We start from the raw sequence: 23,173 nt of genomic DNA, 5'->3' as shown, positions 1-23,173 counted from the left end.
ACATACATACAACACCATATGAGGTGAAAAATAAAACCATCTTAACAAATATGTCATATTTATAATTTTAATTTTATTCATTCGTACTCGTTGCTATTTGAAACATGATTGTTCATAGTTCACATAATGCATAGGATTAAATAGAATATGAATCAGCTTTCAAAATGTAGCACATGCAATTATCAGAAAACTTAATATAACCTTCAAATTATGATTCCCAAGATATAAACAAGAAACATTAAAACAATATACAAATATACTTATATTCATGTTCAAGTTCATTTCATATTCAGTCATTCAATCATTATTTGATTCAATTAAATGCTTCTATATTTTCACCTTTTTAGTGTTTGAGAATATGTTTTATATCTGTTGGCCACATATTTTTGCTAAAACTCATTCTATTAAGGTGTTATAGCGCATCATATATTTTTGACTAAGTGTATTTTTATTTAAATTTCAACTTGTATGAAAATCAAACTAAAGCACTGAAGAAGTTTCACATTTCCAATACAAAATGTTGGCGATATCGCTGAGAATTTACGAATATATCATAACATAATCGTAGTGAAATTGTAGCATAACAATGTTAATTATTATGACGTTATCTTAATTATTAGGAGTGTTTAATAAAATTAAAACACAGTATCACATTGCGAAAATTGAGAGTATGATTTTTGTATTCGAAATAGAGTTGCATTAGATTTAATTTAATTAAATATAAATTGGAAAATAAAAGCTTTTTATACCGACCATATCAGATATTCTTCTGTATATTTGATTTAATTTATGTTTCTTAAAAGAAGAGCTCACGCTCCTAAAATCATGCCAATAAGTAACTGTAACTGAGAACGCAAATATACTGTACACTTCCTCAGCAGACTTTTCATTTTGATAAATTCAATCAGGAACATTATCAACTGAATAAACCAAATTCGCAAACGCCATAATAAAAATAATCCCAACAATTAGCAAATTTTATAAACAGGAGCAGAAACGATCATTAGAGACCATAAGTATTAATACAATGTCGGCTGTTTGGTTACGACAGTTGGTTATGAAGTATGGTTACTTGCCAATAATAGCAAAAACATCAAATGAACAATAAGAACGAGTGCTGTAAGAGATGAACTGACATTCATGAAAATAAAATGATAATTTGTATCTGTATAACAAAAACTGCATGAATCTTTTCAAAAATAAAAATAAAAATAATTAAAACCAAGTAGATAATTTGCTTTTTGATGTTTATTCCAATCTTCAATTCAACTATACAAATATTGCGAGTTATGGCTTTAGTATAAGAAGTGCAAATTAAAATTTTGAATTGATTTGGACTTGCGGTCAAATATGGATAAATGGGTGTTCGTGGGTCTGTGAGTACGAGTGCCTGTGTAACTGAAACTCTAAAATCGAAAGGATTTGTATGAATGGCGATAAGTATGGGAAGTCATTTCATTGTTCCTTTTCAAGATGGAATTTAAGTAGTTCGTGTTACTATTAAAGTGGATACTACCGTTCGTAAAATGAATGGTATTTCTCTTAATGGCTAATAAGTATTTACTGGCCAAATTTAAAAGCAATTCTACGAAGATTATCAATCAAAGCTAGTGATTATTATTTACAACACAGCAATGTTCAATTTACAGCTATCTTATTGATGCGAATCACTTAAAAATAAATAAAAGCGCTAGCTAATTTTCGTACTATGGTATGTCTTAGAACGACCTATCTAAGATAAACAAAAATAATACCGTAGTAAATACAAATAATACCGTATTATTTATGAGGAAAATACGCACAGTTTTCTTTAAAGTTCTTGTAAAAAAAACTGCTTCGACTGTTCATTATCGTCTCAACAATCCGATTTGTTCTAATTACGACGAATTGAGCGGCTTAGGCTACTACACGACTTTATGAAGTAGGCATTATTATTTGTTTCGTTAGGATGAAATGCTATCAAATACCGACATTTATCGAACCGTTCCATGACTCTACGACGTTCGATATCTATAAAAAATTTAAGTTTCAAGTATTAACTCGAGATTAGAATGATATATGAGAGTGTGAATTTTCACGTGAAATTGTTTCCGTAATCTTGACCTACTAGAGCAAGGTAGAGGTAGAGCACCAGAAACAGCTAAAATTAACTTGCATATTTATAAACCCTTTCTTTCTTTCTAGTGCAATTTCCATACGAGTTTCAAAATTTTGTTTCATATTAGCCAACCTCAGGAAAATCGAAATTGTAACTAATCAAGACTGTCGATTCATGAATATACCCTATGATAGAGATTGCGCCTTTGGTCACTTAGATATGCGGCGGACTGCATGGTCCAACGATAGAATGACTACCGGCGACAGGAGCGTTCCATCGAGAAGGACATAGGCGGCTCTCAGATAAAACTGATATGCGTTTATCAAATATATCTTTCCCGCAATTGATACTAATGTCACATGAAGGGGGATTAGTTGACGAACAGCTTGGTACACCTCCTGATAACGGAGATACTGACGTCAAAGCTGGGGAGGTTGACGACGCTAAAGTACTTGGAGAGCATTGCGACTGAGTGTGTAGCGTATTATGGTGACTGTTATGCTGCTGCAAAAGGGTGGGATCCGTATTCAGCTGCTTCTGAGATTTGACTCGTTGTAGAGTAACGCACGATGGTGCCATCACCGTCGGATCTTCCGCGCTAAGGTACAACAAAGTACCAGTAGAACTTCCTCCGCTTACTCCTGAATGATGCATGCAGGTATCATCTAAACTGCTGCTTAAAATTAACGATGCCGATACATTTCCTCCCCCAGAACCGCAGCCAGCCACCGCACCAGCAGACACGGTGCTGCTTAACGTTGTAGAAGACACCGGCATATTGTTTACGCTTTTATCCCAGGTATTCTTGATCATGTGGTGTGAGCTATCAAAGCTAGATAACGTATTACTTCCATTTCGCTTCTGGCCTACAACCGATGCCGTCATATGGGTGTTGTGAAAACTTTGATATTGTTGTTGTTGCTGATGCTGTTGCTGTTGTGGTTGTTGCTGCTGCAATTGGTGAGGCTGCGTAGGTGAGGAAGATGATTGTTGAGACTGCTGCAGTATTAGGTGATGGTGAAGGTGATGTGCCGCAGGCACGTTGTGCGACGCATTCTGTTCATTCTGTTTGCGTGCTTCTGCGTCATCCTTATCTTGTTCGCGTTGCCGTTTACGCTTAAGACATATCACGATCGCTGTCGCTACAAATGCAGCCAATGGAGTTGCGATGGATAAAATAGCAATCAATGCAATTTGAACTTTGCTTAACCCTTCAACGTTGTGATGGCCATCGATTTTTGTGGTATCTCCTCTGTGCCGCAGCTGTTGGTGCGAATGTTGATGTTGTGACATAAGAGTATCGGTTAATCCAACACTACCAATAGCTCGTTGAACAGCACTGCTGCCAGCTGGCTCCACCTCACAGATTGCGCCTCGATATCCACCGGCACAAACACACTGGAAGCTATTTACGCGATTTATACATGTTCCGCCATTCCTACACGGAGACGAGGCACATTCATCCACATCCGCACTGCAATCTTTTCCAGCAAACCCGGCACGACATTTACAACTGTAGTCGTTTTTAAGATTCGTACATGTTCCACCATTGGCGCATGGTTTAGTAAGACATAGGTCAACCCGTTCTTCGCAATGCGTCCCAATGAATCCTGGAACACATTGACACTTAAAGTGATTTTCACCGTCAATGCATGTGCCACCGTTCAGACATAGATTACCGACACAATCATCCACGTTCTCCTCACACCGCTCACCAACGAAGCCATCCGGACAAAGGCACATTAGAGACCCGGCCCGACCGTCATTTGATGCTAACAATATCGCAATTGAGATTGATGTCGAACCCGAAACATGGCATGTGCCTCCGTTAACACAAAATCCAGCATGGCACTCACCGGTTTTAATCTCACATGAGGATCCACTATACCCAGGTGGGCATTCACATCGAAAATTGGCAACGTTAGTTCCTGCAACACCTGTATTCATTGCATCTATGCAATTTCCGTGGTGACAAGGCTTTTCTGCACATGTTACAGATTCTAACTCGCAGTGCGAACCCATCCAACCTGATACACAGAGACACCTATACTTTAATACACTATCGATATTTAACGACTCATTTCCGTGCTGCACTGGCTGACAGGTGGCTCCATGCAAACAAGGTTGTTCATTGCAACTCGTCATGATTGACTCACAATCTGTTCCCGTGAAACCAGGCCGACACTGACAGGTATAGGAACCTTGGCCTGTATTAAAGCATGTGCCTCCATTTCGACATGGTTTGTGGTTAGTGCAGAAATTTAAATCCTGGTTGCAAAACAAACCACCCCAGCCTTCTTTACACAGGCACTCCCACGGTTTTTTACATGTTCCATACACACATCCCGGATACGGCTCGCACTCGTCACATAATGGTCCCTTCCATCCAGACTGGCATCTGGTAATAGAACAATAAAGAAACAAGTCATCTTACTAAGAGGAGATAGTTGTACACACACTACATTTCGTTCATAATCTAATGCTATACTTACATGCACTCATTTGGTTTTGTGCAGTGTCCGTGAGTGCATCCAGGAGTGCAACGTGCTAAGGATATAAGCATTCATGATAGTACTCATTAGTCATATTTTCGATAATCAACTCTTTGCATATCTGATTACAAATATTATAAAACCATTAGTTTATAATTGAAGATCATATTTTTTTGCTCAGATGAAATGTAAGCCTTAGCAATGATCGATCAATTTAACTTAATCATTTTTAACTTAATCCACAAAGACAAATAGAAAAATATATTAAAAGGCAATACTTGTTTTCATAAGATTGATTGTACATTGCGTAAGAAGTTTGCAAGTCACATGGAAAATCCATTAGATTATGGACTTATCATGCTACGTGCAATCTTTACACGCAGTGTAGAAGCAATTTAAGAAAATAAAATTTCCTTTTCAATCATGTATGCACTTTTGAGCTTAATGCACTCTTGAATTTAGTATAACAGCAACTCTACATGCAGCAAAAAATGTTCACGCGGCATGGAAAGCCCATAGCCACCCAAACGAGTCCTAGTTATAAGGACTTTCCATGCCGCGTGAAAAGTTTTTGCCGTGTCTAGAGACGCTGTAGTAATTACGTTTAAAAATAGCTTAATAAAATACTGACTTAAATTTAAAATCACCTACCAAATGTACAGTATTCACCCTGCCAACCAGATAGACATACGCGTTCACCGAGCGAAGAACAGGTGTAGTGTCCAAATTGATCGTCTCGCTTGCGGCACAAATTAGCACAACCTGGGCCGTAATAATTCGAATCACACGTCACCCGAAACGCATACCGTATCATAGTGTGCGAAGAGTTATAACTGTCTTCCATCCATTCTGCAGAAACATCCAATATTCGTTGAATCGAGAGCCGTGAAATAAGAGTGCCTGAAATAGGCGATGTACAATAAATTCCAGGACATGGACATTATATTTTAAATGTAATTTAACCAGCAAGACTAAACTTAAAATACGACCAACCACACGATTGAGTTTTGGAAAAGATAACACAATAAACAGAAATAATATTACAATTTTACCGTAAAAATATGTTCGAAGGCCTTCATGTCAAAAAGCGCAGTGTTTCAGTTTAACTTACCGGACGATCTAGTGGTCGTTTCATTCGTATCATGCCAGGCTTCGATGATGAGTGTAAAGTAACCCTACAAAAAAAAGTTTTAAGTTAGTCAGCAAGAGTAGGTTTCAAAATATAACTATCTGGCATAAGTTCTATCTGAAACCCTGAATGTTTGTAAACGCCATGTACTTAAAAAAACAAAGTCATAACGTAGGGCTGACATTAATATAAAACAATTTGTTGAACCATATTTACTCATCCACATGGAAAAAATAAGCTGAGTTTTCCAAACATTACATATCCGTTGCCCTTCATCGCGTAAAAGTACATTTTCCGAAAAAGCTAGCGGCCATACACGCTCAAAATTCTATCAGTTATATGTTATCTTTGTTATCTTTGCTTTTTTTGTAGCTTTTGTGTCACGAGGTGTCACGATACAAAAGAATCCTAAGGTGAAACGCACCTTTCTTTGAACGTATGCTGTTCTGTCAAATCCCATACAGACAGACACACGGACACACGAGCACGCACGCACACGCATGTATATGCATATATTTAATACTTAGGTACCTATTCCCGTCAGGCGTTAGTTGATTAGTGAAAATTAAAAAAAAAACAGCAGGCAATCGTTCAACTGAGGTCAATAATCCAAGTGAATAGTCCAGAGATAAAGAAAAGAATACTTTCGCATGAGTCCGTTAATAAAACAAATGACATATGTTCCCAACGGTAAGCACATTCATTTAAATAGCAGGCGGAATGATTGTCGTTTATTCTCATCTCGCATCCACCCATGAAATATATATTTCACTCATGATTTGTTAAAATTGTATTATTTGCAATTCTTCAAAGCCAACAATCAATGCAATAGCTATTTACACAATTTACTCGAAAATGATGAAAAGGTTAATCTTTCTATGATGTGCATGTGCATATGCATCCGTTTCTTTTCTTTGCCAAGGCTTCGCCCTCAAGCATTGGTAAGAGCAACCGCAATACCATTGCTTCACTCACACGTCTTGTACATCGGTCTTTCGTTCATACACAAAATGAGCCGAAAACCTGACTGGCAGATGTTACTTATAAAGTGAAACGCATACTCGTTGTGTTGTCGCCTGTTGTCGAGGCTATTTTACGGAGATGGCAACAAACAAACCCCTCTTTTTAAACGGCCATCCTTTGGTCTATGTCTTATTCTTCTTTCTATTTTTATTTTTTCGCTGGATGATTCTTCTACCAAATGACTGAATTTGGATGAACCAAAATGAAAAAAACTGATTTCATACACCATCTAAAGGCATAGTAAAGCATCGATTTTATACATGCCCACATACACCTTACATTTTTGTTGTAGGTGTCCGAAAAAAATTCAAATATTTTTGTTTAAATTAATTTAAATTCTATCGCAATACAAAAAAAGATAGATTGATTATATAAATATATTGGAACTATATTAATAGTTCAAAGTTTACTAAACAACTAATTTTTATATTAGATATTTAATAAAAAGTGCATGCGCACGCTACTTACCGGCCATCCAAACTCAAAGGGGAACCTCAAAGGATTTTCGAAATCTTTCGTCGTAGCGCTGATAGCTGTGAAGTTTAAAAATGTTCCTTCTAGTACTGGAGTAATGACGTCACCGAATGTACATGGCGATGTGGTATCAATGGTAGCCTGATAGTGTTTCAGACAAGCCCGGAATCTCGTTTTGCATGTACCGATGCAGTGCCCGAGGGCAGTCGCCTTTCCAGAGCAACACTTTTCATTATGGTCGATATTTTTTTCATTTTGAAAGTAACGTAATTCTAGCTCGAACAGTCCTGATCCACCAACCTGGATATTGATAAAAAAGAAAAATGCATAACGATACAAAAACCATGATTTAATTTAAAGATAACTGCTACACAATCGCAAAGTATTATACATAGTGTGCTAGCTCAACTGGGACTACCGTACTTTAATTGATTGTTTTTTTTTTTTTTACATTTTATCTGATGATAAGATCTGAAGAGAAAAATACAAGAATTACAGGTTGCTTTTGTTTTCTAATATATTCTTCATACATCATTAAATAAAAAATAATTATAAAAATCATTTATTTTCCCATTCCAAGATGCTCCCAAAAATCGAAAAATTACCAAAACGTTCGACGCGGTAGCTGGAGCAACATTTTTAAATAAAATAGTCAATTTGTATAAATTAGACGATCAAGCGCCATGCTACCATGGTTAAAAAGTATTTTTTAAGTGTTTGGGGTTGAAGTCATGTCTGTATATGTTTACATTTTCCCCAAATTAGAACCAAATATTCTTATATATAGAGTTGTAATTTTAGGATTTTAAGAGACAATTTTAGTTTTAGTAGTTTTAGCATTTTAGGAGAAAAAAACAGCTCTATAATTGCCCCACATAAACATCTTAAAATTATTGTTCCAATATTTACGTTAGTAAATCAGGTAAAATCAAGGATACCATTCGCGGTTCATTCCCGGGAGAGTTATACGTTTAATAAACTGGCTGAAATGGCGTTTAAACTACACCTTACCTAAGCAGCTGTAAAAACCAAGAGTATATTAATTCTTATGACAAACGATAATAAAGCGAAATGAAATTGGAAGTTAGGCTATATATGCTTGAATAGGATATAAAGGCTTGGAGGGACGAAGCGAATATTCATTGAATCATTTTTAAGGTTCTACAAAACACTCATGGAAAATTTAAGAGCGCTCCTGGTATCTAAACATTCCTTATAATTTATTTATTTTTGAATTAACATAGCCGGTAAAGCAAGATATTAAATATACAATTTTCTTTAAATTTTTATTTTTTTTGGTTTTACTTAAAACATTTGCAATTTTATAACCTCTAGAATTTTACTTGATCATTAATCGCGTAGTTGGCAACATAAACAGCGATCAATGTTATTAAGTTTGAGAGTATGAGGACACACCTGCTGACCGATTTTAATGCTTCTCCATTCGAAAAGAATTGAGGCGACTGTGTGGTGGTGATATTTGCGTGTTGGTATTTGTATGTTTATTGTTGGTTAGTTTAATAGCTGGCTAAGCATTGATCAACTACATACATTGTGTAAGCGTTCGCTGGAATCAATAGCTATTCTCATCAATTGGTATATAATCTTAAAGAAAAGATTGATGATGTTAGTATTTTTTTTATACACGCTTTTGGTGAGAATTGTTAAATTCTAGTTAAATATAACGGAAGTTTGAATTGAAAAACAAAATGTATTTGCTGCTTAATAATAACGATAATATAATAATTATACATCTAATGGAAGTCGCTATAGCACTTTCTTATTTAAATTAAAGTAGGGAATGACAAACTAACTAATGAGAACTTTTTCTATAGCTATAACAAATTTCTTTTCGTGCAGATGTAATATTTGGTTCACAATTAATTTACAATCATCTTACTCGCGTATTTATGAGTAAATTATCTTATATATTGTGCCATGCGGTCCACACCATTTTAAAGTTTTATCATTATTTTTTAGATACAATAAGTACATAATATCTGGAATAATAAGGAATAATAAGGAATTCGAATGACTATATAAGAACGGCGATCAGCATATGTTACCGAGTTTCAATTGCATAAGTATTCCAAGTTATTTTTTCTAACAAACGGGGAAACAACAATTTCTTAAAACACATAGTGTTTTGCCGCACTTGGTACCGTCGAAACACTCATACTTTCAAAACATTCGTATTATAGAATAGATTTTTAATCCAGACAATAGTCTTCGTTTTGCCAATACGACTCAAAAAATTATGCTCATTTACATCTTTGAGGTTTTTGCTTAACTTAATTGAAATCATATTCATCGTTGTCTTTTGTCAGGTAGCGAGTGTAGTATCAATCCTTGCTGCCACCTTTTTTCCCAGCGAGGCTTTTCTCGCTATACACCTTGGCCGTCTTGCCGGTTGCGCGCTTATTCCGCTCAAATGGCTCTTCGTTTCATATACATATTCGAACCGTGGGAAACAATTCAACCATTTCATGCACCACCCGACCCTCATGCCAATCTACACAACTGGCACACACAGTCCCAGTGCAGGATACGACGGATAGCTCGTTTGCTTGCTGCTGCAGCAGCATACGACCCATCCAGCGAAACCTTTTTCCTCTTATTCCTCAACCGAATACGAAACTTTAATCGCATTGCCTGGACTCGCTGGCTTCTCATTCTATTCCGGCGCGTATTCTCCGATCTTTACTTCGTCCGTAATGCTTGCCACGCTTGCTGCTAGCAAGCCGTTCATAAAAAAATACTCTTTCATCAGCTTCACCTTTCCGGCCGATCCGACATCCCGCCATCCAGGCAATCACGTGTACGAACGCCAGATTGACTTGTGTTGGTGCGTCTTTTCGTATCTTGCCGTAGATTGGACATGTGTGTTAGTTTGATCGACCGATCGACTATTGGCAAAGCTGCGAAACAGGGACCCAGCATGCTGTTGTCTCTCGCTTCCATGGGTGCTACTGCTTGGTGTTCAGCATGCAAGCTGCGGCAGTAGAATTTTTCACTAAAAAAATTAAAACCACACCACTTCTGAAACAAGATTTTAATCTTTGCATATGTTGCCTATAAGCTTGTTCACGTAAAGATCCAAAAATACTCGCATCACACGTGACATCCCTACTTCGAGTTGGGCCATGCGTAATCTGTCGTATGTTAAGACGCTCTATTGCAAATCCAAAGCTGGCAGCAATCTAACCATTGCATTATCTGGTCTTTATTGCTGTTTTACCAAAATCATTGCTGTTTCATCAGATGACAAATATAATTCGCATTAATTGCAATAAGGGAGTTGATATTAGTAGAAATAAGAGTAATGCACCATTCTGTCGATATTACAGGATTGCGATCTTCGCTTATCAGTGTAATTTGAATGTTGTTCTGAATCATTTCAAGCTGTTCTTATTTTTCATCTATTTTGAACTACATGCGATGAAGTTTATCTTTAACATCCGAACTAACCTTTTTACATCAGCCTTTTCTTATCTATAGAGTTGCGTCAGCCTTTTTCTATCATACGTAGCATCGAAAAGCATACAATTATGTATTTGTACAACGTCACATTGACAAAATGCGGTGGCTAAGTCATTTGTGGAGAGAAACAGTTGCTGATGATGAACAGCCACATCTCCTCTCCTCTAGACTGTCTATTTTTATTCCAAAAGCTAAGAGATTGCGGCATCTAATAAAATAGTACATTTAAAAAATTATGTTTGTTGTGCAGGTTATAACAGAGTATGTTGAAAACAAAATATTAAGTTGTGAAAAGGAAACTATATAAGCTTGTTCGCAAGATATGTACATCAAATCCAATGCTGATCTTACGGAGTTTTTCATTTTCAACTAGAAAAAAGCTTGCTAAACTTTTGTAAAAAAACAAGTTTAGCCTCTGTTGTGCAGAAGACAGAATACTCCAACTCTTGTGCAACGGTAGCTCAGTTTCCGCTATCCTCATTGATGGACTCGATTTCATACAGAAGGAATCGTTGTTCAGGCTACATCAATAAGGTAAAAAATGGACGAACCAAAAGAAAGACGGAAAGAAAATAAAAAGCATCGAAAAACAACGAAAAACCGGGGAAAAGAAGCTATGCCAACGTTCGTAAATTGTTACTCACACCAACGAAGGAAGCGGCAGCCAGGTGGCATCTGCTGCTTAGTTTACTTTGATGGATGCGCAAGGAACACGGAGAAGAAAACTTTCTTGGATGAATCCAGAATATCTGGTTGTCAGGAGACGAGCCTAGCATTAGGAAAGAAGTTAGTTGGGCGCCGAGTATTTGCGATTATTAGAAGGATGAAGGACACGACCGTGCTCGGGAAATAATTGGTAATAAAGCAAAATAACGATGTCTCGCAATACTAAGATGAAACAGCAATACTAAATGTTTTAGATTTTCAAGATTACTACTAGTTCCACAACCAAAGACCCCTCTCGTTATTGGCAGAGGAGAATATCATTATTTTTTTCATTTTCAATCATTTTTTTTTGGCAAATTTGGTGTACCAAATCTGCAGTAAATATGTTAACAAACTAAAATGAAAGGTTGGACACTTGATATGTTTGATGTAAAATAAATTGAAAAATGTAATTGGACTTACCTTGAGAAACAGGAAAGGTGACGAAAGGTAGACGAAGGAAAGGATGTGAAACCAATTCATTGTCTATGTCGCCGGTTTTTTCTAAGCAAGTGTTATAAGGAAAGCACATTCAAAAGTACGGAGTAGCAAAGCCTTAAATGTGCTTAGAATTATGATAAATCCAGTTGAAACACGAGTTTATCAAACCTCTATTACATATCACCACCAGACCATACCAGATCGTCGTTTTGCGTAGGGTGCTTCGTCTGATGGTGTATTTCCATTGGATTTCGGATAGTATACGGAATTATTTTTCGGTTGGAATGTCATTATCATAAACCGTGCAATTTTGATCAGCACAGAACAGTCGCACACGAATAACTAGATTTCTTTGCTCGTCTGCCTAACTCCACTTTTTTCCACTTTCCACTGCAACCTGGTCTTGGTAACTGCAACGGTAACACTAATCAATCCAAGAGATAGTTTGCTTTTCTGAGACCAATGAGTACGGTTTCTTATGAACGTTTTAGGCGATTTAATAGATGCGAAGCGCTTCTTGGAAGCCCTATTTCTATGGCCTGCTTTGCACTATTGGCTTAGCAACACAATACACAATGAGCCACGCGCACTTTTCTAAATTTCACCAAACATTTCACAACCACCGACCGTGCGGAGCTCTGCGAAGGAACTAGATATCTTATACACTGATGATAACTAATTTTTATTTTGATTTATTGTCGTTCCACGAAGGCCAGGCGCACGAACGGCTCTCGATTGCTGTGAACAATTTGTGGAACTATACCCATATATTTTTATGCACTTCACTCACTATCGTGATTCGCCCACAATAATGGCACAAAACGGCAACTGCCTTTCTGTTTTACCTGGTTCGATGGTGCGTTCTCATTTTGTTGAGCGTACCAGGAAGTCGTTGAAAAGCAGGAAGGCACAAAGAAAGCCTAACCTGAAGCCTGACCTGAAGGAGCGGCGCAGGTAGTACACTTATTTTCTCAACAACACCGGAGATAACTTTGCGCCTGAACTAGCGGTGCATACGGGCCATTTTTTTTACCAAAAACTGTTTAGCTCGGGTATGAACTTTGCCGCACGGAGTCGAGGGTACATTTGAACACTTCTTATTAGCATTTCGAATCAACAACCGATCGTTGAAAAAGCATTTTTGAAAGCAACAGCAGGAAAGACACGGCACTTATGGATTCTAGGTAAAAGGCCGAGACTAGCTGCACCATAGAATCACTTTAAGATCAACGTATTCACTTTCGCATCACTCATTTCCAAAAAATAGCGTCACCAACCTATCCCACCTTCACCAGCCAAAAGAGAAAATGAGAGAAGCGCGTCCAACGTGTTTAAATTATACAGGTGTAGTCATGACACTTTTCGAGCCACCATATTGGATTTATTTTTGACATGTGGAGGAAATAATACTCAGCTTTGATTCTGAGATAAGTGATGAAAACTACGACTCGAATCCGGCCTCCGCCGTTAAGTGACCACCGCATTTAAAACGCAATGTAGAACAAACACACTACAAGGAAATTTAGGGATAAAAACTCTCGTAAAAACCCACTATTAGCACCCCCTATCACGGAGCACTTAAAAATTCACTAGGTGGTGACCAAGGTACTTTAAAAAGACAGGTAGCTTCTTAACCGCTTTGACAGGTCACCATTTTCAATTTGTTTGACATTCATAGCAGGGCGCTTTTTATCAACAAAACCACGTGAGTTTCAAGAAGAAGAAGAAGAAGATATGGGCAAGTTTGGTGGTTTTATCAAGGAAAGTACCTGATTTCACTCTTTTTCGGATGTTTAAATGATTCATCTTTGTATTTAAGATCATTCGAGCGACCGAGTTGTGTTTTACAGCGAGTGAGCACGGTCCAGGAACGCTAGCTAGCTCTTGTTCTAGGCTGGGTGGCAAGACCTACGGACCGATAACACTAGGAAGAATTTTGAGAATATTTGCATAAACTTTAACTTTCGTGCCACTTTTCGTGAATTTGAACTGTCGTAATACCACAGAAAAGCGAAAACAGCTCCGAAAAGAGCGTTCCCGAAGTAAACATCCCACCATCCCGTGAATGTCAAACTCTGAAGTTTTTTCTAAAATAAAATCGGGGATTTGTTCTGGATAAAGCTACCTGTCTTTTTAAAGTACCTTGGTGGTGACAGACGGAGCGTAAACTCTAGCGTAAGCGAAAAAATTAATGCCAAAACCTTTACGCTTGCCGTTTACATGCTGTCAAACGATTATTGGTCCGTGGGGCATGAAACCTAGCGTAAAAGCTTTTTGCAAACGAGAGGGCTCGCAATATGTTCTTTTTGTGGTTTACATCGATAGTGAGTGATCATTGCTAGTGTGTTCAATCCTTTTCTTCAAAAAAACAATTTTAATTTCCTCAACCCGGCCATGTAAACATATCGAAGCGTAAACGTTTTGGCAATAGATGCTGCCACACGGAGCGAAAATTTGCGCGCAAATTTACACATTAATGCCAAAATGTTTTCGCTTCGTGTGGCAGGGGTAAAAACCCGAAAATTTATGGCGAAATGTCAAACGTATTGTTTACATCTGTGTTTTGGCCGCTGAAGTTGATTTCCGAATAAATTTTGCAGTTTTTAACGATTTTGTTGCTGTTGCTGTTATATTTATATTAAAAATGCAAAAACAATACGAAAAGAACCTACATTTTCGTAAATAAAGCGTTCGATAGCGTCAAGGGTTCAGCGAAAAAGTCCGCGGACGTATAAAAGTTTGACAGCGTGTAAGGGTTAAGCGAAAACGTTTTGGCATTAGCCGTGGCCACACGGGGCGAAAATTTGCGCGCAAATTTGCACATTAATGCCAAAATGTTTTCGCTTCGTGTGGCAGGGGTAAAAACCCGAAAATTTATGCCGAAATGTCAAACGTATTGTTTTCATCTGTGTTTTGGCCGCTGAAGTTGATTTCCGAATAAATTTTGCAGTTTTTAACGATATTGTTGCTGTTGCTGTTATATTTATATTAAAAATGCAAAAACAATACGAAAAGAACCTACATTTTCGTAAATAAAGCGTTCGATAGCGTCAAGGGTTCAGCGAAAAAGTCCGCGGACGTATAAAAGTTTGACAGCGTGTAAGGGTTAAGCGAAACCGTTTTGGCATTAATTTTTTCGTTTGCGCTAGGGTTTTCGCCCCGTGTGGCCACGGCTATTAATTTTTTCGTTTGCGCTAGGGTTTTCGCCCCGTCTGGCACCGCCTAATAATTTGTAAATTTACGCGTAAATTTACGCTCCGTCTGGCAGCACCTATTTGGTGGCAGGGTTGAATCATTAGATGCTGCCACACGGAGCGTAAATTTACGCGCAAATTTACACATTAATGCCAAAATGTTTTCGCTTCGTATGGCAGGGGTAAAAACCCGAAAATTTATATCGAAATGTCAAACGTATTATTTACATCTGTGTTTTGGCCGCTGAAGTTGATTTCCGAATAAATTTTGCAGTTTTTAACGATTTTGTTGCTGTTGCTGTTATATTTATATTAAAAATGCAAAAGAAAATACAAAAAAGAACCTACATTTTCGTAAATAAAGTGTTTGATAGCGTCAAGGGTTCAGCGAAAATGTCCGTGGACGTATAAAAATTTGATAGCGTGTAAGGGTTAAACGAAACCGTTTTGGCATTAGCCGTGGCCACACGGGGCGAAAATTTGCGCGCAAATTTGCACATTAATGCCAAAATGTTTTCGCTTCGTGTGGCAGGGGTAAAAACCCGAAAATTTATGCCGAAATGTCAAACGTATTGTTTACATCTGTATTTTGGCCGCTGAAGTTGATTTCCGAATAAATTTTGCAGTTTTTAACGATTTTGTTGCTGTTGCTGTTATATTTATATTAAAAATGCAAAAACAATACGAAAAGAACCTACATTTTCGTAAATAAAGCGTTCGATAGCGTCAAGGGTTCAGCGAAAAAGTCCGCGGACGTATAAAAGTTTGACAGCGTGTAAGGGTTAAGCGAAACCGTTTTGACATTAATTTTTTCGTTTGCGCTAGAGTTTTCGCCCCGTGTGGCCACTGCTATTAATTTTTTCGTTTGCGCTAGAGTTTACGCCCCGTTTGACACCGCCTATTAACTAACGTCGGTAAAATCCTGAAATAGGCCCCCCCTCACGGTGAGTTACTGAGTGATCGAAAAAATCGTCGTTTTACTGGTAAGATGTAGCCTTTTCATCCCTCCCTTCTCCCCTAACACATTTATTTACGTTTCCGCATATTTTTATGGTAAAAGACTGAAATAGGCCCCCCCACTCACGGTGAGTTACTGAGTGACCGAAAAATCGCTGTTTTACTGGTAAAATGTAGTTTTTTCACCCCTCCCCCCTCCCCTAATACATTTATTTACGTTTCCTCATATTTTTATGAAGGTTTGTTTGTCTAAAAAGTGGTATTTAACGATTTTTTCGGTCACTCAGTAACTCACCGTGAGTGGGGGGGCCTATTTCAGTCTTTTACCATTTTTATGAATGTTTGTTTATCTAAAAAGTGGTAACTAACCATTTTTTTCGGTCACTCAGTAACTCATCGTGAGGTGGGGGGGGGGGAGGCTATTAGCTGTTTTACTGGTAAAATGTAACTTTTCCACTACTCCCCCCTCCCCTAATACATTTATTTACGTTTCCTCATATTTTTATGAAGGTTTGCTTATCTAATAAGTGGTAATTAACGATTTTTTCGGTCACTCAGTAACTCACCGTGAGTGGGGGGGGGGGCCTATTTCAGTCTTTTACCAACAAACCTTCATAAAAATATGTGGAAACGTAAATAAATGGTTAATAGACTGAAATAGGCGGTAAAAGACTGAAATAGGCCCCCCCACTCACGGTGAGTTAATGAGTGACCGAAAAAATCGCTGTTTTACTGGTAAAATGGGTAAAAGACTGAAATAGGCCCCCCCACTCACGGTGAGTTACTGAGTGACCGAAAAAATCGTTGTTTTAATGGTAAAATGTAACATTTCCACCCCTCCCCCCTCCCCTAATACATTTATTTACGTTTCCGCATATTTTTATGAAGATTTGCTTATCTAAAAAGTGGTATTTAACGATTTTTTCGGTCACTCAGTAACTCACCGTGAGTGGGGGGACCTATTTCAGTCTTTTACCGTAAAATGTAAGGTAAAAGACTGAAATAGGCCCCCCCACTCACGGTGAGTTACTGAGTGACCGAAAAAATCGTTAATTACCACTTTTTAGATAAGCAAACCTTCATAAACATACGCGGAAACGTAAATAAATGTATAAGGGGAGGGGGGAGGGATAGAAAAGTTACATTTTCCACGTAAAACAATGATTTTTTCGGTCACTCAGTAACTCACCGTGAGTGGAGGCCCCTATTACAGTCTTTTACCGTATTAAGGGAGGGGGAAGTGGTGGAAAAGTTACATTTGGTAAAAGACTGAAATAGGCCCCCCACTCACGGTGAGTTACTGAGTGACCGAAAAAATCATTGTTTTACGTGGAAAATGTAACTTTTCTATCCCTCCCCCCTCCCCTAATACATTTATTTACGTTTCCGCGTATGTTTATGAAGGTTTGCTTATCTAAAAAGTGGTAATTAACGATTTTTTCGGTCACTCAGTAACTCACCGTGAGTGGGGGGGCCTATTTCAGTCTTTTACCTTACATTTTACGGTAAAAGACTGAAATAGGTCCCCCCACTCACGGTGAGTTACTGAGTGACCGAAAAAATCGTTAAATACCACTTTTTAGATAAGCAAACCTTCATAAAAATATGCGGAAACGTAAATAAATGTATTAGGGGAGGGGGGAGGGGTGGAAATGTTACATTTTACCATTAAAACAACGATTTTTTCGGTCACTCAGTAACTCACCGTGAGTGGGGGGGCCTATTTCAGTCTTTTACCCATTTTACCAGTAAAACAGCGATTTTTTCGGTCACTCATTAACTCACCGTGAGTGGGGGGGCCTATTTCAGTCTTTTACCGCCTATTTCAGTCTATGAACCATTTATTTACGTTTCCACATATTTTTATGAAGGTTTGTTGGTAAAAGACTGAAATAGCCCCCCCCCCCCACTCACGATGAGTTACTGAGTGACCGAAAAAATCGTTAATTACCACTTTTAGATAAGCAAACCTTCATAAAAATATGCGGAAACGTAAATAAATGTATTAAGGGAGGGGGGAGGGGTGGAAAAGTTACATTTTACCAATAAAACAAAGATTTTTTCGGTCACTAAGTAACTCACCGTGAGTGGGGGGCCAATTTCAGTCTTTTACCGGTTTGTTTGTCTAAAAAGTGGTAATTACCGATTTTTTCGGTCACTCAGTAACTCACCGGGAGTGGGGGGGGGCTATTTCAGTCTTTTATCGCCAAGAAAGCGTTGGCGGAAGCGCTGAAGGCTATTGGCGAAAGGCTCGATCAATCTATGATGGTCGGTCTGCCCAAGTGAGTGGCTCCGCGAATCGAGCTGAGCTCTAAAAAGTGTCCCTCGAAAAAATTAGAATAGAAGTGCTTGGAGCTTGGCCACCTGTCGAGGAACTGCAAAGGCCCCGACAGATCGAAGATCGACAGAAAGCAGGTGTGAACGAGAGTGTCATAGGCCAACGTACTGGTGGAAAGAAATGCTAAACTTCCTTCGCCGCGCTTGTCTGAGAGCCTGGAGACTGGCTCAAAGGACAAAAACGGAAGAAGACCGTAGTGTTGCGAGATCGACGTCCAAGCGCAGCAACTCGGAATGCTTCAAGGAGCTGTACGTGGCAGCCAAAGAAATCCCATAGAGCGATGTCTACCCGTGCGGTGCCCGGAGAAGCTGAAAATCATAGTGGCGAAGCTTTTCCTGCGTGGCCAACCACTCCATATGCGGACGACGAAGTAGTGCAGCTGATATCCTAATTTCAAACGAGGAGATAATGAAAATCAGGAAGAAGCTACCAACGAACAAGGCACCTAGGCCGGACTTCCGAATCCGCGCTTGAAACCGCAATCCGAGAAGCTTCCGATATGTTCCGTGTCGTGCTGCAGAACCTGCTGATGAACACGGTGGGCAAGCACGGTGGGCACGGTGAAGAAAGTCATCCTGAACCGGCTCTCCAGATACAGGGAGGGAGAGAACGATTTATCGGAGAAGCAGATTGTGTTCCGAAAGAGACGATCGACATGCGAGACGATACGATCAAGAAAATTTGGCTCTATTTTGTGGAAAATTTGATCTAAACTGCGTTCATGGGATCCAATCTAGAAAGGCAAGTTGCAAAAATGTAGCCACGTGCGGGCTCATCAGAAATATACAAATAAATATTCTTTTCCCCTAACATAAGTTTATCCACGTAGCCCCGGCGATTTTTTGTTGAATTTCTCATTTTTTTTATTTATGGCAGATTTTTGAAGTTGATAAAGTGATGTTTTTTTTCGATATTGCCTCAAACAATGAGCTTTACATAAATAAAAAACAAAAACCTAAAAAAAGTATCAACAATTTTCATAAAAACTCGATCGGGCTACCTGGCAAATAACGTTTGCATTAAAAAAAGGAGACAAAATTTGAATGATGATAAGAAAAAAAACTAAGACTGATAATTGAGATCTATAAACTGCATTTGGAAGGTAATTTGATCACTTTTCACACAAAATTCTGATTGCGCCATTCAGAGCACCCTTCCGTTAGTTAGCTGGATTTTTCGATATGAAGGTCGAAAACGCGTTTGCGCACTTGTTTTTCAAATATTTTTGTGCTTTTTCGACCTATTCTTTCTCCGTTTTCGCCACAAAAATGTTGCAATAGATGCTACGATTTAGGTATGGACCGAATTTTCCGATGGGATGCAGTTGGTGGACGTTGAGCGGGTTCAAGGACTTGGGTATCATCATGGGTATTGGGTATGTCTACGTTCGTCAGGTACTTCTGCATTTTTTGGTTAGTTGTACCGACCTACCGGACAATTGCACGCAGCGGTGTAGCTATTTTTCTGTCGGTCTTCTTCTTCAGCATTCTTTGGAGCTTCTTGGCGCTCAGAGCGTCTGCCATACGGAACCGAGCCATCTCTCGATGCTCTAATTATTGTCCATTAGTGCCAAGATGCTGTGGATGCTTGGAAGTGCTTGGAACTTGGCCACCTGTCGAGGAACTGCAAAGGACCCGACAGATCGAAGATCGACAGAAAGCAGGTGTGAACGAGAGTGTCATAGTCCAACGTACTGGTGGAAAGAAATGCTAAACTTCCTTCGCCGCGCTTGTCTGAGAGCCTGGAGACTGGCTCAAAGGACAAAAACGGAAGAAGACCGTAGTGTTGCGAGATCGACGTCCAAGCGCAGCAACTCGGAATGCTTCAAGGAGCTGTACGTGGCAGCCAAAGAAATCCCATAGAGCGATGTCTACCCGTGCGGTGCCCGGAGAAGCTGAAAATCATAGTGGCGAATCAAATGGAAACTATACGATTTTTCACGTATTTCTCATTCTCATAGTTTCAATTTGATTGATTCATTTCAATTCTTTCGCATTTGTTTTTTATTACAGCCCCTAATCGCTTTCCAAAACTTTTGCCAGCCGCACGGACATCTTCCTTCGGCATTTTGTGTCAAATTTTTACAAAACGTTTTTTTAACGTATTAAAGTCATATTCTTTGTGTCAACCAGCTTCCCTAGCAAGTATCCCCATACTTAGATATCGAGTGGGTTTAAATCTGAAAACGATACGTGCCATTCCGATGAGCTTTCAAAGCATGGCAAATTTTGCGCTCAGTGCCTTTTTGCGCCTGTCTGAACAGTCAGTGCCTTATGCGCAGGTGTTGAAGACTGTTGGAAACAAAAATCTATTTTCCTTATATTTTCTACGCACAAGGAATCTAATGGAGCTTGAGAACGAACTCCAAATAATATTTTTTGTGGATTTTTACGACTTTATCAATAAATAACCGCCATTTTTCTCTCCGATTGTTCCGGATTTCGTCGTATGCGCTCGATCACCGGATTAATTGTCGTTAGAGTTCGTACAGTCCGGTTTTTCACCGGTTTCTATTTGGGGACAACCATATTACTATATTTGAATCGTTTGATGGTTCTGTACGCGCATAATCTGCTCAAATTCTGATGTGACAGCATTCCTCTTATTTGAATGTTGACTAGCTAAACGGCCCGGTTACAGGGCTACGCAACATGACCATGCTTTTCTGCTTTATTGTAAATGCGCGTTTTTCAAAGTGAACTTATAAAGCTAAACGGCCCGGTTACAGAATATTTCAATATTTTGCCCGGTTTTTTAAATGTTTTTGTTTTGCTTACTATGCGCCCTTCCATGTCATTCCATGCCCTTTCATGCCATTCCATGCCCTTCCATGCCCTTCCATGCCATTCTAGCACTCTCCATGATTTCCAGTTTTTAATTTGGTTTCTTAAATATGGGAAGCTCCATTGCAAAATTTTCGTCACTTGTGATGCAAGACTTGTGTAACTTTTATCGGTTCACCGGGATGCTGGAGAGAGCAACAATTTCCAGGTTCCCTTTTGTAAGTGACTTGCCAGACCATAGTCCGACTAACCGATGCCAGATCGATCAGCGCTTGATCATCCGCCCGTCATCTACCAGGTCCAGGTCCATAATGTTCAGGCCATGTCCTGCCATGTCCAGGTCCAGGTGTGATTTCAGGTCCATCAGGAAATGCGACTCACTACTTTCCCAGTCCCGGTTGCATAGCCTTCGTTTCGCTATGATAAGAATAGAAAATCTGGTACGATGTGTTGCAATGAGCGATCCCATTCGGATTCATCATAAGGTTGGGTGTTACCTGCTGTGTGGTGACGCTCAAAAACCACTAACAGCGCATGCCATTTGCGGACCATTTCCAGGTTCTGTTGGCCGCTCCTCCACGGTGCCATTGATAGCGATGAAGCCACCATTTTTCCGGTGACTTGCCAGGCCACCTGTAGGCTGCACTTCGATTGCCAAGGACGATCTCGAGCAAGAACAGCTTCTACCATGTCCAGGTGTGATTTCATGTCCACCAAGGAAATGAGACCCGCCATTTTCATCTCCACACCCCAGGTTGCATAGCCTTCGTTTCGCAATGACAAAATCTGGCACGATGTGTTGCAATGATCGATCACATTCGGATTCATCATAAGGTTGGGTGTTACCTGCTGTGTGGTGACGCTCAAAAACCACTAACAGCGCATGTCATTTGCGGACCATTTCCAGGTTCTGTTCGCCGCTCCTTCACGGTGCCATTGATAGCGATGAAGCCACCATTTTTCCGGTGACTTGCCAGGCCACCTGTAGGCTGCACTTCGATTGCCAAAGACGATCTCGAGCAAGAACAGCTTCTACCATGTCCAGGTCCAGGTGATTTCAGGTCCACCAAGGAAATGAGACCCGCCATTTTCATCTCCACACCCCAGGTTGCATAGCCTTCGTTTCGCAATGACAAAATCTGGCACGATGTGTTGCAATGAGCGATCCCATTTTGATTCATCATAAGGTTGGGTGTTACCTGCTGTGTGGTGACGCTCAAAAACCACTAACAGCGCATGCCATTTGCGGACCATTTCCAGGTTCTGTTGGCCGCTCCTCCACGGTGCCATTGATAGCGATGAAGCCACCATTTTTCCGGTGACTTGCCAGGCCACCTGTAGGCTGCACTTCGATTGCCAAGGGCGATCTCGAGCAAGAACAGCTTCTGCCATGTCCAGGTGTGATTTCATGTCCACCAAGGAAATGCGACCCGCCACTTTCCTCTCCACAGCCCAGGTTGCATAGCCTTCGTTTCGCTATGACAAAATCTTGCATGATGTGTTGCAATGATCGATCACATTCGGATTCATCATAAGGTTGGGTGTTACCTGCTGTGTGGTGACGCTCAAAAACCATTAACAGCGCATGTCATTTGCGGACCATTTCCAGGTTCTGTTGGCCGCTCCTCCACGGTGCCATTGATAGCGATTAAGCCACCATTTTTCGGTGACTTGCCGGGCCACCTGTAGGCTGCGCCTCGATTGCCAAGGACGATCTCAAGCAAGAACAGCTTCTGCCATGTCCAGGTGTGATTTCAGGTCCACCAAGGAAATGAGACCCGCCACTTTCCTCTCCACAGCCCAGGTTGCATAGCCTTCATTTCGCTATGACAAAATCTGGCACGATGTGTTGCAATGATCGATCCCATTCGGATTCATCATAAGGTTGGGTGTTACCTGCTGTGTGGTGACGCTCAAAAACCACTAACAGCGCATGCCATTTGCGGACCATTTCCAGGTTCTGTTGGCCGCTCCTTCACGGTGCCATTGATAGCGATGAAGCCACCATTTTTCCGGTGACTTGCCAGGCCACCTGTAGGCTGCACTTTGATTGCCAAGG

The 23,173-nt window shown here is 39.7% G+C and overlaps 1 protein-coding gene across 1 annotated transcript; it reads right to left on the bottom strand.

The window, feature by feature from the left end:
- Positions 1 to 34: 34 nt before the first annotated feature.
- On the bottom strand, positions 35 to 13,129 carry LOC125952012 (neurogenic locus protein delta). Its single transcript, XM_049681218.1, has 7 exons — positions 11,825 to 13,129; positions 11,341 to 11,465; positions 7,211 to 7,516; positions 5,702 to 5,765; positions 5,242 to 5,490; positions 4,591 to 4,645; positions 35 to 4,496 (listed from the first exon to the last, which is right to left on the bottom strand). Exons 1-7 carry the CDS (start codon positions 11,931 to 11,933, stop codon positions 2,312 to 2,314), a joined length of 3,093 nt encoding a protein of 1,030 aa, XP_049537175.1. The 5' UTR covers positions 11,934 to 13,129; the 3' UTR covers positions 35 to 2,311.
- Between the last annotated feature and the right edge of the window lie 10,044 nt (positions 13,130 to 23,173).

The sequence above is a fragment of the Anopheles darlingi genome, chromosome 2 (assembly GCF_943734745.1).
Source record: "Anopheles darlingi chromosome 2, idAnoDarlMG_H_01, whole genome shotgun sequence".
NCBI lineage: Eukaryota > Metazoa > Arthropoda > Insecta > Diptera > Culicidae > Anopheles > Anopheles darlingi.
The sequence above is the reverse complement of the archived record's forward strand: the minus strand, read 5'-3'. Positions and strand labels throughout refer to the sequence as shown.

What these genes read in the sequence shown, in the direction of transcription:
- LOC125952012 (XM_049681218.1), bottom strand. Translation starts at nt 11,933, where the DNA reads ATGTGCTTTCCTTATAACACTTGCTTAGAAAAAACCGGCGACATAGAC. An exon ending in CACCTTTCCTGTTTCTCAAG is followed by an intron (nt 11,466 to 11,824) that starts GTAAGTCCAATT and finishes TCCTAATGCTAG; the next exon opens with GCTCGTCTCCTGACAACCAG. An exon ending in CTGCCGCTTCCTTCGTTGGT is followed by an intron (nt 7,517 to 11,340) that starts GTGAGTAACAAT and finishes ATCAATATCCAG; the next exon opens with GTTGGTGGATCAGGACTGTT.